Source organism: Hemicordylus capensis, chromosome 1, assembly GCF_027244095.1.
Source record: "Hemicordylus capensis ecotype Gifberg chromosome 1, rHemCap1.1.pri, whole genome shotgun sequence".
Taxonomy (NCBI): Eukaryota; Metazoa; Chordata; class Lepidosauria; order Squamata; family Cordylidae; genus Hemicordylus; species Hemicordylus capensis.
This window is the reverse complement of record NC_069657.1, coordinates 373,761,861-373,776,003: the sequence shown is the minus strand read 5'-3', so window position 1 is coordinate 373,776,003 and position 14,143 is coordinate 373,761,861. Positions and strand designations below refer to the sequence as shown.

General features: G+C 44.5%; 1 protein-coding gene across 16 annotated transcripts in view; it reads left to right on the top strand.

Moving 5' to 3' along the window:
• The window catches only part of RNASET2 (ribonuclease T2), a 54,520-nt gene that overhangs the window by 10,707 nt on the left and 29,670 nt on the right, over window positions 1–14,143 (top strand). For 6 of the 16 annotated variants that reach the window (XM_053296291.1, XM_053296297.1, XM_053296338.1 and 3 more), the window contains exons 2-3: window positions 11,456–11,555; window positions 12,656–12,722. In XM_053296291.1, the coding sequence (XP_053152266.1) occupies window positions 11,473–11,555; window positions 12,656–12,722 (150 nt within the window). In that variant the 5' untranslated portion in view covers window positions 11,456–11,472. Of the gene's footprint in view, window positions 1–9,617; window positions 9,675–9,995; window positions 10,111–11,434; window positions 11,556–12,655; window positions 12,723–14,143 lie in introns of those variants that run through there. The other 10 variants (XM_053296350.1, XM_053296360.1, XM_053296379.1 and 7 more) reach the window with 5 other exon arrangements.

The window sequence follows — 14,143 nt, the reverse complement described above, 5'->3', positions numbered from 1 at the left end:
GTAATCAGATTCCCAAGAACATTTGCTAGAGAGCAGTAAAATACAGTAGTTGGGAGAATTGCATCTTCCCAGGTAAAAAGCTGCCATTTGAGTGCTTTGAATGTGTAATATGCCCATAACTGAAGCACAGCTTAAGAGAAGGTGTTGTTCAGACTGCTCTCAACAAAATGATTAGCAGTAATAGCATGTTAAAAATTGATCATGTTATGTATATGCCTTTGATTAGGAGATATATATGCTTGCCAAGAATGTATACCTTCCCTCAACTCAAGCTTTCCTCTGCAAGCAAAAGGAACATCTGTGGTATTAGGTTAGACTAGGGGTTCCCAACCTGTGGTACTCCAGATGTATTAAACTACAGCTCCCATGGTCCCTAGCTACATTTTATTGTGGCTGGGGATGACGGGAGTTGTAGTTCAGCAACATCTGGAGTTACCACAGGTTGGGAGCTCCTAGGCTAAGCCAATCCAATCCAAGAATAGTTCAGACCAGTAAAAAAGGATGGGATTAATTATCCTTTAATCTCTGTTTTAGTGTCAAATAACAAACAAGAAACTAAATGTTGGCATTAGGCCAAGGCACAGTACTTGAAGAAAAGTTGTATGTTAGCAAATAACAAAATACAAAAATCAAGATCTGATGTGATGTCAAGGTACAGTTCTTTTTAAAAGGTTGCAAAAGAAGCAGTAGCATTGCAAAATCCACAAAAGCAGAAGAGCTTTCTTTCTCTCCTTCTAGAGTAAAGCAACAGTAAAGTGTGCTGTCGAGTCAGTGTTGACTCCTGGCAACCACAGAGCCCTGTGGTTTTTCTTTGGTAGAATACAGGAGGGGTTAACCATTGCCATCTCCCACACAGTGTGAGATGATGCCTTTCAGCATCTTCCTATAATGCTGCTGCCTGATATAGGTGTTTCGCATAATATGGGAAATAATATGAGAAACATACCAGTGGGGATTTGAACCAGCAACCTCTGGCTTGATAATCGTCCCAATTGTAGTCTATGTGCTGCCGAAGTGAGCACCTGGCTTGATAATCAAGTCATTTCCCTGCTGCGTAGCTAGCTGCAAAAAAGTTTCAGGTTCAAAAGTTGCCTATTTGCCTGAGCTTAGTGGTGTGCATAGAACTGGCGCCTGCCGGTTCAAAGGTGGGAGGGGGATAGCTTTAAGGACCGGGGAGGGTGCTCTTCCCTACCCCCCTGCCACGCTTCCCCTGCTGGTGCCGTGTCTAAAAACGGTCCCGTGGGGTGGCAGTGTACCTCCTTGCTGACCCGGTTTTATGTTTGACCGGAAGTACCCGGAAGTGCTCGGTGTGCACGTACGTGCACATCACAACATGCGCACATGCACCAAGCACTTCTGGATACTTCTGGTCCAACGTACATCGGGGTGGCAAGGAGGTACACTGCCACCCTGTGGGACCATTTTTAGTTATAACGCTGGCAGGGAAAACGTGGCGGTGGGGGAGGAAGAGCACCCTCCCTGGTCCTCAAAGCTATCCCCCCCCCTTCAAACTGACTGAACCGCCAGACCTTCAAACCAGTTCGGAGGTCCATAAAAGGGCCTCCAAACCGGTTCTTGCACATACCTACCTGAGCTGTTTCCACTCTGCTCTCTCTTAAAATGTTATCCATCTTCTGCCATGTTCTGTTTCAGGCCTCAAGTAAAGCATTTCATTCTCTCTTTCCCCCACTCCCAGTTCAAAGCAAAAGTCAGGTGCAGATGACCAAATTGTTTTGACTAGGCAGGCAAGCCCAAGTGAAGACCATGCACGTGGTACAAAACAAGTGCTACAAGCAGCAGGCTTAATATATGCTTCATGTAACAGAACACAAAATGGCATCTGCTAAGCTCAATTTTATCTTCTAGGCTCTGTAAATCACACACATGGCAAATATACCTGAAATATGAAGCCTATCCATAACAATCATTTGGAGTGGGCCTCTAACACTAACTAGGATTTAAATCGTAACATTCTACTACTTAATCTATATATTTAATTCTGTTAGCCAGCATGCATGTCCTCCTGGATTTGGCGGCGGACCTTTTGCGAGAGTTCTTCACATTGGGTGAGAGTTGGGGGGGAATGGTGGTGGATGGTGGCGGTGGGCCACAAAACTGCCTGAGGAGGCAGCCTCGGCTGGCCGTCCCACGTAAGGGGGGGAGGAGGCGGTGGCGGCAAAGCCTGGCCTGTCCGCGGTGGGGGGGGGGAGGCGGCAGCGGTGGCAAAGCCCGGTCTGTCCACGGGGGGCAGGAAGCGGCGGCGGGATGGCAGGATGGCATCGGGTAAGGGGGGAGGCAGTGGCGGCGGCAAAGTCTGGCCTGTCCGCCGAGGGCGGGAGGCGGCAAAGCCTGGCCTGGCCGCCGGGGCAGAAGGCAGTGGCGGGACGGCATGGCCAGGCCGTCCTGGGTAAGGGAGGGTGGCGGTGGCGGCAAAGCCCAGGAAGCAGCGGAGAGACTGGAAGGGGGGTGAGTGAGTGGGAAAGAGGGAGTGGGACAGGAGGGAGGGGAGAAGAGCTGGCCCCAAATAGCGCACAGATGGTCTGTGCGGGTCAGCTAGTTAGTACTTAATGTACTAACATCTTCAAATTCCTGGTAACATGACAGAAGGCAAGTAATGGCATACAAGCAATTCTGGTTTTTATTAAACCTCTGCACAGTTTATTGCTACTTGGTTTGTTTGTTTGTTTGTTTGTTTGTTTGTTTGTTTGTTTGTTTATTTATTTATTTATAGAAAGTAGTTTTCTGGTAATTGAGGAAATATACTTTGTAATGTTCCTTTGGCAGACAGTGAAGAGAAGTACAAATAGAAGAGGCATTTCAATCCTAACACATTTGTCAGAGACGAAGCACTGTTGTGTCCTCTTCTTTGGAATTTACTTCTACCTAACTGTTGCAATGTATGGTGTTGATTTCTTGAATTTGTTTTTAGGACAGCCAGTGTTACTGAGTATTCTAGAAACAGCATTGTAAGCATCCTTATACTTTTGATGTAGTCAGATTCATACATGAGGGAACTGAGACAAGAAATTAAGGAAGTGCTCAAATAACACAGGAAGTGAGTGGTGAAAAACACATCAGTATGTTTAATCATGTCTGAGAATGACTCTATATTGGCATATGATACAGTTCAAGCTGGTTATATGCCAGACATCCTGATTAATGAATATAACAGAATCAATTTAAATATGAATACTCTGACTTAATTGACTTGTGAACTGTGGCCTGATTTTGGTTAGAAAGATGTACTTGCCTAGTCTTTTGTAATCCTTTACCTACCTTTTAATTCTCTCAAGGCTTTTCTTTGAAGAGATTAAAGGAATATTTCAGTTTGTAGGGAGATGAGGGTTGCATGTTTATTTGCATGCACTTCTTAGTTTAAGTGAGAGCCTTTTTCCATACCTTACACAGTACATAAGAAAGACCCTGCTGGATCAGGCCAGAGGCCCATCCAGTCCAACATCCTGCCTCACACATTGGCCAACCAGGTGCCTCTGGGAAGCCTGCAAATGGAGAAAAAGGGGCAACCACCCTCTCTTGTTCACATTCCCTAGCACCTGGTGTTCAGGGGCATGCCACTCTGATCCTGATGGAAATATACAGCTACCAAGGCTCGTAGCCCTTGATAGTCCTATACTCCATGAATTTGTCTAATCCTTCTTTAAAACTGTCTGGATCGGTGGCCATTGCCACATCCAATGGCAGCAAATTCCAGAGTTTAACTTGGGGACCGGAACTGTTCAGAAGTGGCATGCCAAGTTTTCATTTATTCACAGTGTTGCATGCTGCATTCCTCTTGGAGCCACACCTCTGTGGCCCTGATTACGGCCAAATATTCTCAACTGTGAAAGAGGCAGAGCTGCCCAAACAGCCTGGACCAGCTGCACTTTAGCTCTCACTAGCCTGGCTGCTGCCACTAATTTAATTTTAATTTAATTTAATTTAAATAATTAATTTTAAATAATTTTAAATAATTAATTTAAAATATTTTTAAATAAAATTTTATAAAATTTTAAATAATTATTTAAAATAAATAATTATTATTAATAATTGATAATGGTTACATTGATATCCCACTCTTCCTCTAAGGAGCTCAGAACAGTGTACATGGTTATGTTTATCCTCACAACAACCCTGAAGTAAGTTAGGCTGGGAAGTGACTGGCCCAGAGTTTTGTGGCTGAATGGGAATTTGAACTCGGGTCACCCTGGTCCTAGTCCAGAACTCTAACCACTACACCATGCTGCCACTACTCTGCTCTGTCGGTTGGCTCTTGCATTCCAACCAGCTCAGCTATTTGCCCACTTCCCATTTACTGATCTGGGTTTCTTCCCATTAGGTGTGCCATTCTAGAGGTGGGGAGCGGGCAAGCGTCTAAGCTGATTGGAACATGAGCACCAACAGATGGAGTGCAGTGGTTGATGAGAGCTAAAGTGCAGCTAGACCTGACTGCTTGGGTGGCTCTGCCTCTTCCAAAGCAGGAGGGAGCAAAGGGAAAAGGCAAGGTACAGCCTCCCACTAAGCCAATCAAGAGACAGCAGCATGAGGAGGAGCTGCAGGCAGGCATGGAGAAGGGCAGGCCATGCTGGTCTGGGTGGGCATGGAGAAAGAAGATTGGTCAGAAGGGTGAAGAGGGAGAGATCCTCCAGCTGTATATAAGATTTCTTTGGCCAGGAAGCAGACAGAGGAACTTCCTGCTGCAATCAGGACCACTTCTGTGAGGGCACAGCTCTAGGAGAGATGTCATGCCAGCCCAATGTCGTCATAAGAACAGCCCTGCTGGATCAGGCTCAAGGCCCATCTAGTCCAGCATCCTGTTTCATGCAGTGGCCCACCAGATAGTACTGGGAAGCCCACAGGCAAGAGATGAAGGCATGCCCTCTCTCTGCTGTTGCTCCCCTACAGCTGGTATTCAGAGGCACCCTGCCTCTGAGCCTGGAGGTAGCCTATTGATAGACTGTCCTCCCTGAATTTGTCTGAGCCCCTTTTAAAGACATCCAAGCTGGTGGCCATTGCCACATTTCGTGGCAGAGTAGTCCATAGATTGATTATTTATTGTTTTATTTATTTAGTACATTATTTTAGTACATTTATATACCTCCCCATACAAAAAGGTCCCTGGGCAGTTCACAATATAAAAACCATTAAAACATTAACATAATTAAAACAATTTAAAATACAATAAGAACTCTAAAACCAAAACTTTAAAAATATAAACTGAAAGCCTGACTAAACCGGTATGTTTTTAGGTCCTTCTTAAAAACATCTAGAGAAGGGGAAATTCTAATTTCATTAGGAAGCGCGTTCCAGAGTCCCATGACAACTCTAGAAAAGGCCCGGTTTTGAGTCAGTGGCAACCACAACTGGACCTCCACAGATGATCTTAGCAGGTGGTGGGGTTGATGAAGAAGAAGGCAATCTCTTAAATACCTCAGACCCAAGCTGTTTAGGGCTTTATAGCACTTTGTATTTCACCCGGAAACTGATTGTCAGCCAGTGTAGTTCTTTTTAAATGGATATAATATGATCTCTTCAGACAACCCCGGAAACCAACCTGGTTGCTGCATTCTGTACTATTGCGGTTTCTGAACTTCATACAGAGGCAGCCCAACATAGAGTGTATTGCAGTAGTCAAGCTTGAATGTTACCAGCATATGCACCACTGTTTTAAGTTCATTTATCTCCAGAAATGGATGTAGCTGGCCAATCAACCGTAGCTGATAGAAAGCACTCCTGGCTACTGCCTCAACCTGAGAAATCAGGGAGAGGTTTGGGTCCGGAAGTACTCCCAGACTACGTACCTGCTCTTTCCGGGGAGTGTAACCCCGTCCAGAAGAGGCAGATCTAAACCACTTCCTAAGTCTCAACCTCCCACAATGAGCACCTCTGTCTTGCTTGGATTCAGCCTCGGTTTGTTCTCCCATTACCGTCTCTAGGCAGGCATTTAGAGAAGTCAGGCCATTTCCTGCTGAAGTTGACACGGAGAAATAGATTTGGGTGTCATCAGCATACTGATAATTCCATGCACCAAATCGTGATGATCTCTCCCAGCGGTTTCATGTAGATGTTAAAAAACATTGGAGACAGTATGGAGCTTTGCATAACTCCATACCAGAGCTCTTGTTTTGAAGAGCAACAGTCTCCAAATGACACTATCTGAAACTTGAGCAAGAGGTAGGAGTATAACCACTGCAAAGCTGTGCCTCCCACTCCCAACTTCCAGGCAGCCCAGAAGGATACCATGGTAGGTGGCATCGAAAGCCGCCTAGAGATCCAAATGGATCAACAGAGTCACTCCTTCTGTCAGTTCCTAACTGGAGATCATCCAACAGGCTGACCAAGGCTGTCTCAACCCCATAGCCTGCCTGAAAGCCAGTTTGAAATGGGTCCATATAATCTGCTTCCTCCAAGTCAGCCTGGAGCTGAGATGCCAACACCCTCTCAATCACCTTGCCCAACCTTGGGAGGTTGGAGACAGGCCTATAATTGCCCAATTCTGAGGGATCCAATGCAGGCCTCTTCAAGAGTGGTGTAATAATTGCCTCCTTGAGACAAGGAGGCATCCTGCTCTCCCTCAGAGAAGCATTAATGATCTTAACAAGGCCCTCTCCAATAACCTCGCTGCTAGATCATATAAGCCATTTTGTGCTAGGGTTGAGAGAACAGGTGGTGAGGCACAGTGTCCCAAGTATCTTGTCTACATCCTCAGGAGTCACAAATGGAAATTTATCCAATTTAACCACACAAGCAGAGCTGCTGGACACCTCCACAATGGACTCTCCAGTAACTGTAGAGTCTAGTTCAGCTCGAATATGAGAGATTTTATCTGCCAAAAACTCATTAAGAATGTCACAACGGGTAACTGATGGATCTAAATACTCATTCAGCAGAGGAGGAGCGTATACTAGCCCTCTCACAACCCTAGACAACTCCACTGGATGTGAGTTTGCAGAAGCAATGCGGGCAGAAAAGAACTGTTTCTTTGCTGCATGCATTGTCAGAGCATAGATCTTCAAATGCACTCTGAGTTGTAATCTGTCGGATTCGAGCTGAGTCTTTCTCCACTTATGCCCAAGCCGTCTCCCTTGCCGCTTCAGCCCCTGTAGTTCTTTCGTATACCAAGGGGCTAATTTAGGTTATATGCTGTATGAAAAAGTACTTCCTTTTGTTGGTCCTAAATTTCCTGGCAAAAGTTTCATGGGATGACCCTTGGTTCTAGTGTTGTGAGAGAGGGAGAAAAATCTCTCTCTATCCATTCTCCCTACTCCATGCATCCTCTATAATAAAAGCCCTGTGTGTGCGGCCGTGCTGCCCGTGTCTTTTTCGGCAGTTCTGAGCATGCGCTGTGCGCATGCTCAGAACTGCCGAAAAAGACATGGCCGCCCAAACACGGGCGGCCATGTTGGGTCCATATACCACCCAATACGACACCCCACTTGATGCTTCATTCTGACACCCTTTTCAGCTCCATGATCCCCTCAGAGTCGCATGCTGTTGAAGACAGCGAGAAAATCCATAATGGCCACACGGGAGCAAAACCTCAGCCACGACAATCCACTTCTCCAAATTCGATTAAGCTCCCATGTTTTACGCATGCGCACATGCCCGCAGAGAATGACGGGGAAAGAGTCAGGGATGCCCTCAACGAAGATGGCGCTCGCCTCCTTGGCGCGCTGGAAGCCAAAGAAAACGGCCGCTCAGGAGGTGTTTCAATTTTGCATTCCAGAGTAGCGTTTTGCTCTTCTTTTGCCGCAGAGCACGCGCGAAGGCTCTAGCGGGAGTAATTGTGGAGGAAAGGAAAGAAGCAAGGCAGGAGTTCAGGTAGGCTCGATGGCGGGGACTGTCAGTGCCAACAGTTCGCCCGGGGAGAGAGCGAGCCTTTCCCACAGAACCATGAAAAGACGAGAGGGACGGATCCTCCTGCCTCTAAAGGGCACTTCCCGGCTCAAGGAGGAGAAACCCGTTTTTAAGAGAGCGCCGCCCTCAGAAAGCAAAGGGTGACGTCACTATGACGGAGCTTCCGCGTGGGGCACCGCCTCCCCGGAACCCCTACTCAGGTGTTGTTTCGTCGTTGTTAGTGGTGTTTGCAGACAACTACCACCAAACTGAAGACTTGGCTTTTTAAAGCATTTAAATGTAACCCTGACAATGCAAATGGAGGCGGCAGTCGGAGTTATACTTCTCTGAGAGCAGATCCTGTTGAACGCAGTAGGATTTACTTACGCGTAGACATGCACAGGTTTGCACTGATAGCGCATTCATATCATATTGGTATGAATAGTAATCTTATTAGATCAGTGAAACATCTTTCTCACTGCAGAGAAACGTCTTTCTCACTCAGGCAGAGAGAATAGTATATAGTATAGCATATACCCTGCAGTGTCGTGCAGTGTTAATATTTAATGTTAGAGGTTGGACTGAGGTTTGTTTGGATTTTAAGCCTCAGATTCTCCATGTAAAACAAGATCAGTCAAGTTCTTTTGTCCCAGCCCAAATCCTCAAGCTGCACTGCCTTACATGTAGACATATTGCACTTCTATATTAAAAATTCCCCTGCATTTAAAAAGCCCACGTGTGAGCAAGGAACTTCTCTCTCTTTTGATTACTGATACTGTTGCCCCGCCCCCCCCCCCGAAAAATGGGCTGCATACAAATTTGATGTCCAGTCACATCCTCTATAATAAAACCCTTGAGTGGGGCAGGAGGGAGGGGCAAGAGGGAATGGGGTGGGGGAGAGGGGCAAGAGGGAATGGGGCGGGGGAGAGGGGCAAGGGCAAGAGGAAGTGGGGCAGGGGGAGGGGGAAGGGCAAGAGGAAGTGGGGCAGGGAGGAGGGGAAAGGGCAATGGAGTGAGGCAGGGGGAGGGGCAAGAGGGAGTGGGGCATGGGGGAGGGGGAATGGCAACAGGGAGTGGGGCAGGGGGGAGGGGCAAGAGGGTGGAGGAGGACGCAGTGCAGCGGTGAGGCGGCGGTGAAGCCGGGCGGGGGCGCGGAGACGGACGGAGATGGATGGTGAAGACGGCGGATCTGGACGGCACTCTTGGAGGTGGCGGCGGAACTCTCCCCTGCTAGCGCCTGTTATTTTAACGGGCTTGAAAACACTAGTACGTTTATAAACCTCTACCATGTCTCCTCTTAGTTGCCTTTTTTCTAAATTAAAAAGCCCCAGATGTTGTAGCCTTGCCTCATAAGGATGGTGTTCTAGGCTCCTGATGATCTTGGTCACCCTCTTCTGTACCTTTTCCAGTTCTGTAATGTCCTTTTTGAGATATGGTGACTAGAACTATACACAGTACTCCAAATGTGGCCACACCATAGATCTGTATAAAGGCATTATATTAGCAATTTTATTTTCAATCCCCTCCCCTTCCTAATAATCCCTCGCATGAAATTGGCCTTTTCCTGGATCCCTTTTTGAAAATGGGTGTTACATTGGCTACTTTCCATTCCTCTGGTACAGAACTTATTGTAGGGACAATTTATATATTTTTGCTAGGTGATCAGTAATTTCACATTTGAGTTTTTTAAGAACCCTCAGGTGGATACCATCTGGCCCTAGCAATTTGTTAATTTTTACTTTTTCAAGACAGTTTGGAACATCATCTTCATCACCTCTATTTCACTGAGTCCTTCAGCCTTCATTTCTGAGAAACTCTGTTCAGGCACGAGTATACGCTCAGTATCCTTTGTCGTGAAGACAGATGCAAAGATTTAGGTTCTCTGTAATCGCTGTATCCTCCTTAATAATCCCTTCTTGTCATCTAATGGTCCAACTGCCTCCCTGGCAGGTTTTCTGCTTCTGATGTATTTAAAGATGTTTTTTCTTTCCTCTTGATGCTTTTAGCTATATGTCCCTCAAACTCTCTCTTTGTGTCCCTTATTGTCTCCTTGCATTTCTTTTGACAGAGTTTGTGTTGCTCTCTGTTCATTTGGGTAAGACTTGCATTTCCTAAAGGAAGTCTTCTTGCTTGGTATAGCTTCCTTGACTCTTTCTGTTAAGCTCTACCTGTCCTCCAGTGCTTCAGGTGGTGGGCATGGCGCGGACGGCCATGAGTGCTACTCAGAATAATTTCGCATGCCATCGGTTGCTGACCCCTGGTTTAACGACATGTTGTGTAAAGTAGTACTGTACTTCCTTTTGTCTGACTTGAATCGCCCAGCATTTAGCTCCAACAGATGACCTTGGGTTCTACTTTTATGAGAGAGGGAGAAAAACCTCTTTCTATCCACTTTATTCACACCATGTATAACTTATTTATTCATGGTTTATACACTTCTATCATGTGCCCCCCGCTTACCCACCTTTTTTCTAACTAAAAAGGCCCAAACGTTGTAGTCTTTTCTCATAGGGCTGTTGCTTCAATCTCGGTCGTTTTGGTTGTCCTTTTCTGATGAGAATTTGGGAGGTGTGCATGGACTTCCTGTTCCTTGTCATGGCCTGGCAAAGGTTCCAGCATACTGAGTGCCTGTGCACTGTAGAATGTGGGGGGAAACAGAGCTCTGTTTTCCCCCTGGCATTCTTCTATGTGTGGGCACTGCACCTGCTGTAGGACCAGATTGAGCCCAATATAATTGTGTTACAGGCATCTAAAGAAAATGGAGGTGGGGGAGACCAGATCGATCTGGACACTTTAGGAAGCATAAAGAGAAAGAATGGCATTCCATACGATATTTCTAATAGCACTGAAAGCAGAGAAAAGCTTGTGTGTTGAATTAGTTTTACTTGTCACCTTCCTGAATATTCTGCTTAGCTATTCAGTTTGCTGTACAATTTACCAGTAGTTATAAGGGAGCACCAATACAACTTAAATGATTCTGCTCTTGCTTACTGCAAGGGAGAATTTTCCATTCAAAGGTGTTGTGCCCAATTAATCTCAATATGCAGGTGTTTTGTAAAAGCTTAAGTTGGGCAAGCAAAATTTTAATTATATATTTGGATTAGCTGCCCACAGAGTTTGCCTTGCTTAAACCCATCGATTTCATCTGGTTTAAACTCATGTGACTCTGTGCTGGGTTGCACTCGTAATCACAAAGATTTCCAGTTTGAAAGGTTATAAAGGTATATAGCTTGACCAGCTGTGACTTTCTCCATCATAGACTGAACTTTTAAGAACTAAAGCCAGACACACTACATGGCATTGCATATTTGAATTCAGTATACCTTCAGCTGAATTTCATTTTGAACAATATTAGCACCCAGGGTTTTTCTTTAAGGAAGTCAAATGTTTGCCCCCAACAGATAGTGGAACAATTTGCACAGCAAATGAGAGAATCAACTGTGGACCAGTATACATTACCGAAGATTTATTAAAGGCTAATTGACTGTGTTTGACCTTTAAGCTCTAATTTCATTTTGCTGTTCTCAACTTTAAAACAAAAAAATTGACCTCTCTCTTCCAGTTTAACAGTTGCTTGTTTGTGGTCTTATTTTTTTTACAGAAGAATGTGTTTTCTTCTTAGATATCCTGTAAACAAAAATGAAACCTGTGGTCCTGTACCTTTTTGGATACTTTTGGCTTGCTGTCTGTTGTGGGTCTGCTACCCCTAAATTGCTTGATAGGTAAGTTATTTGAAAAGAGTGATACAAAGACTATCACACCTAATTTTATAAACAGAATGGCATTTCTAGGACCTGAAACAAGCAGCCTCAAGCTGTGTCAAAGCACAACCCCTGGAGCTTTTTCACACAGGGCTTTTAGTTCACATCTCCTCCAGAATGGAAGGTGTGCATTCACATATCATCTAGATTTACCCCAATCCCAGCGAGCTATCAGGGAGCACTTCACACACGATTCGGGTTTTTCATTGTGCATTTCAGTGTAGCCCGATTTATATCCTGGGTTAAAAAATCTACTCCTTGTGTTGGGCTTTTTGGGCAACTTTGAACTCGCAGTAAAGCCTTGCAGTAAACTCATGGTAAAGCCTGCTGCTCCTGGGAATCCTACAGACATAAGTCTGCAGACCAGAGTCCTTCAGTAACAAACAGCTGGGTGAGTCTAATGCTTTCCACTACTAGGACAGAATGTAAACTTGCAGTAAGTTTAATTTCCTTTCTTGTCCTGTGTGGAAAGGTAGTCAGGAATGGGATTTGCAAATGTAGTGACTCTTTCCTGGTAGAGATCTGTTTTTGAATCAAGAGTTACATGAAAAGAATGCAGAAAGTAGATTGCGGTTAATTACCAAAGCTATTGGTGCATGCAGGGGTGAACTGAAGCTTCCACTGCAGCTTCTCTGAAGCTTCCACTTAAGTTTCTCTGAAGCTTCCACTGCAGCTGCTTATATGGTTGAAAAGACAAGCCTCAGTTTATTTAGACAGGAAAGCAACCTGCATCTTTAGCAGTAAGTGCAGTCAGTTGCAGTGGAAACCTTTTTTTAAGGTTTGGTTTATTTAGGGTTCTCAGCCCCTCTGGGTCATTACCTTGACATCCTTTTTGTAAGAATGGAACTTAATTAAAAAATGCCTTGCATTCTCTTTCCAAGCAATGAAAAACTCCTTTGTTATGTGGGGTTGCCATGTATGAAGTGGGTTGAACAATAAGTTTTTAAATAGTGATATTAAAACTATAGTGATTGTTGTGAACAGCATGACATTAGTGGATGTACATTTGCATTTTGAATGTCTTATAGAATAGAAAATGTAACTTTATAAAAATGTTTCAGCAGTCACCCACCCCATGAGTGGAACAAGTTATACCTAGTTCATCATTGGCCAGTGACGGTGTGTAAGGTGAGTTGTTTTTCAAAGGGATGTGTTTATTCTGACTTATGTCTGCTCCTATCCTGAAAGTCCATGATGGGTAACCAATTTTAAAAGAGATGGAAAATAACTTCCCAGTCAGCCTAATCACTGGCCACTATCGTGTGAAAATCGAGCTTTTTATTATGGTTATTTCTGCTGGGTTTCATTAGAGTGACAAAATCCAGCACTAGATGCCATAGGGGGTAATGCTAGGGAGAGCTCTTAATAGATATTAATGATTGCAATGCAACAAAATGGTGAGTGCAATTGCTAGGTTTAAGAGTTGGTGCATGAACTATTGTGATTGATTTACCTGCACAAAAAACTGGTGGTATGAATGGTTTATTCATGTGAGCAGTGTGACATAGTGAGGAGGAGATGTGCAGAAGAGGATGTCTCCCGAGAACACAAAGAAATGCATCTTTTTACTGTGCTAGTCCTAAGATGAGTAGCAATGTCCTGATACTTTAGCACAAAAAATCTTATTTCCAATAAAACTTTGCTCTCTTTAGCATCATGGCAGTGATTACAGCACCTGATCTGTAACGTATTCTTTGTGCAGAGGATCTAAGGCACTGAGTCTAATGGCTTAACAATAAAACAGCAGAGTTTTCACCGCCTTTGGCAATTAATATGAGTAAGCTTGTTAAAGTCAATGCAGTGCTTTTATGGAAAATTGAACCGCCTGCTAATTGAGCTTTGCTTATATGGATGTACAGTCAACATGAAGCCACTTAAATTTGTTCCCGCATTTCTACCATTCTCGGGCCCTGAGTGTCTACTCAATTCTACTATCTCTTGCTGCTCCTTATGACTAGAACTCCCTCTCTGGACATGCTTAAAATATATTTGCGGTCTCTTTTGCATCTCTCGTTTGAATTAATCTGTTCCCCGAAGCCTTTTGCTTCATCCCTTAATCCTCATCTCCATCTGTAATCAAACCTAAGTGCTTCCTGCTACCCTGCTAGCTGTAACTGCTCTTCCTCTCCCATCTTCCCTATTACCTTCTCTGCAGTCAAAATCTAGATTGCTAGCTCCTTGGGGGCAGGGACATTCCCTTTTTGCTTATGAAGTGCTACAAAGCACTATGTGCATTGATGAGGGCTGTATAAATCATATTCATTACAAAACAGAAAAGCTCAGATAAGATCAATTTAAAAGAAAAACCTTTTGCTCACTTTCTCTTCATGGCCACTGAAAGTGAAACAAAGAAGAGGGTCTTGTATCGTTTCCATAAAAATGTCAGGCCTTGTTAAAATTCTATACATATAGGAAATGGGCATGTTAGAATGTTTGGCAGCATCCATTATTGGGTGAGGGGAACTTCAAAACCTACCCACTTCATGTTCCAGAACCTGAGGGTAGATGACAATCACACAGATGATTAAGCGCTTAAGGCCATATTTAAT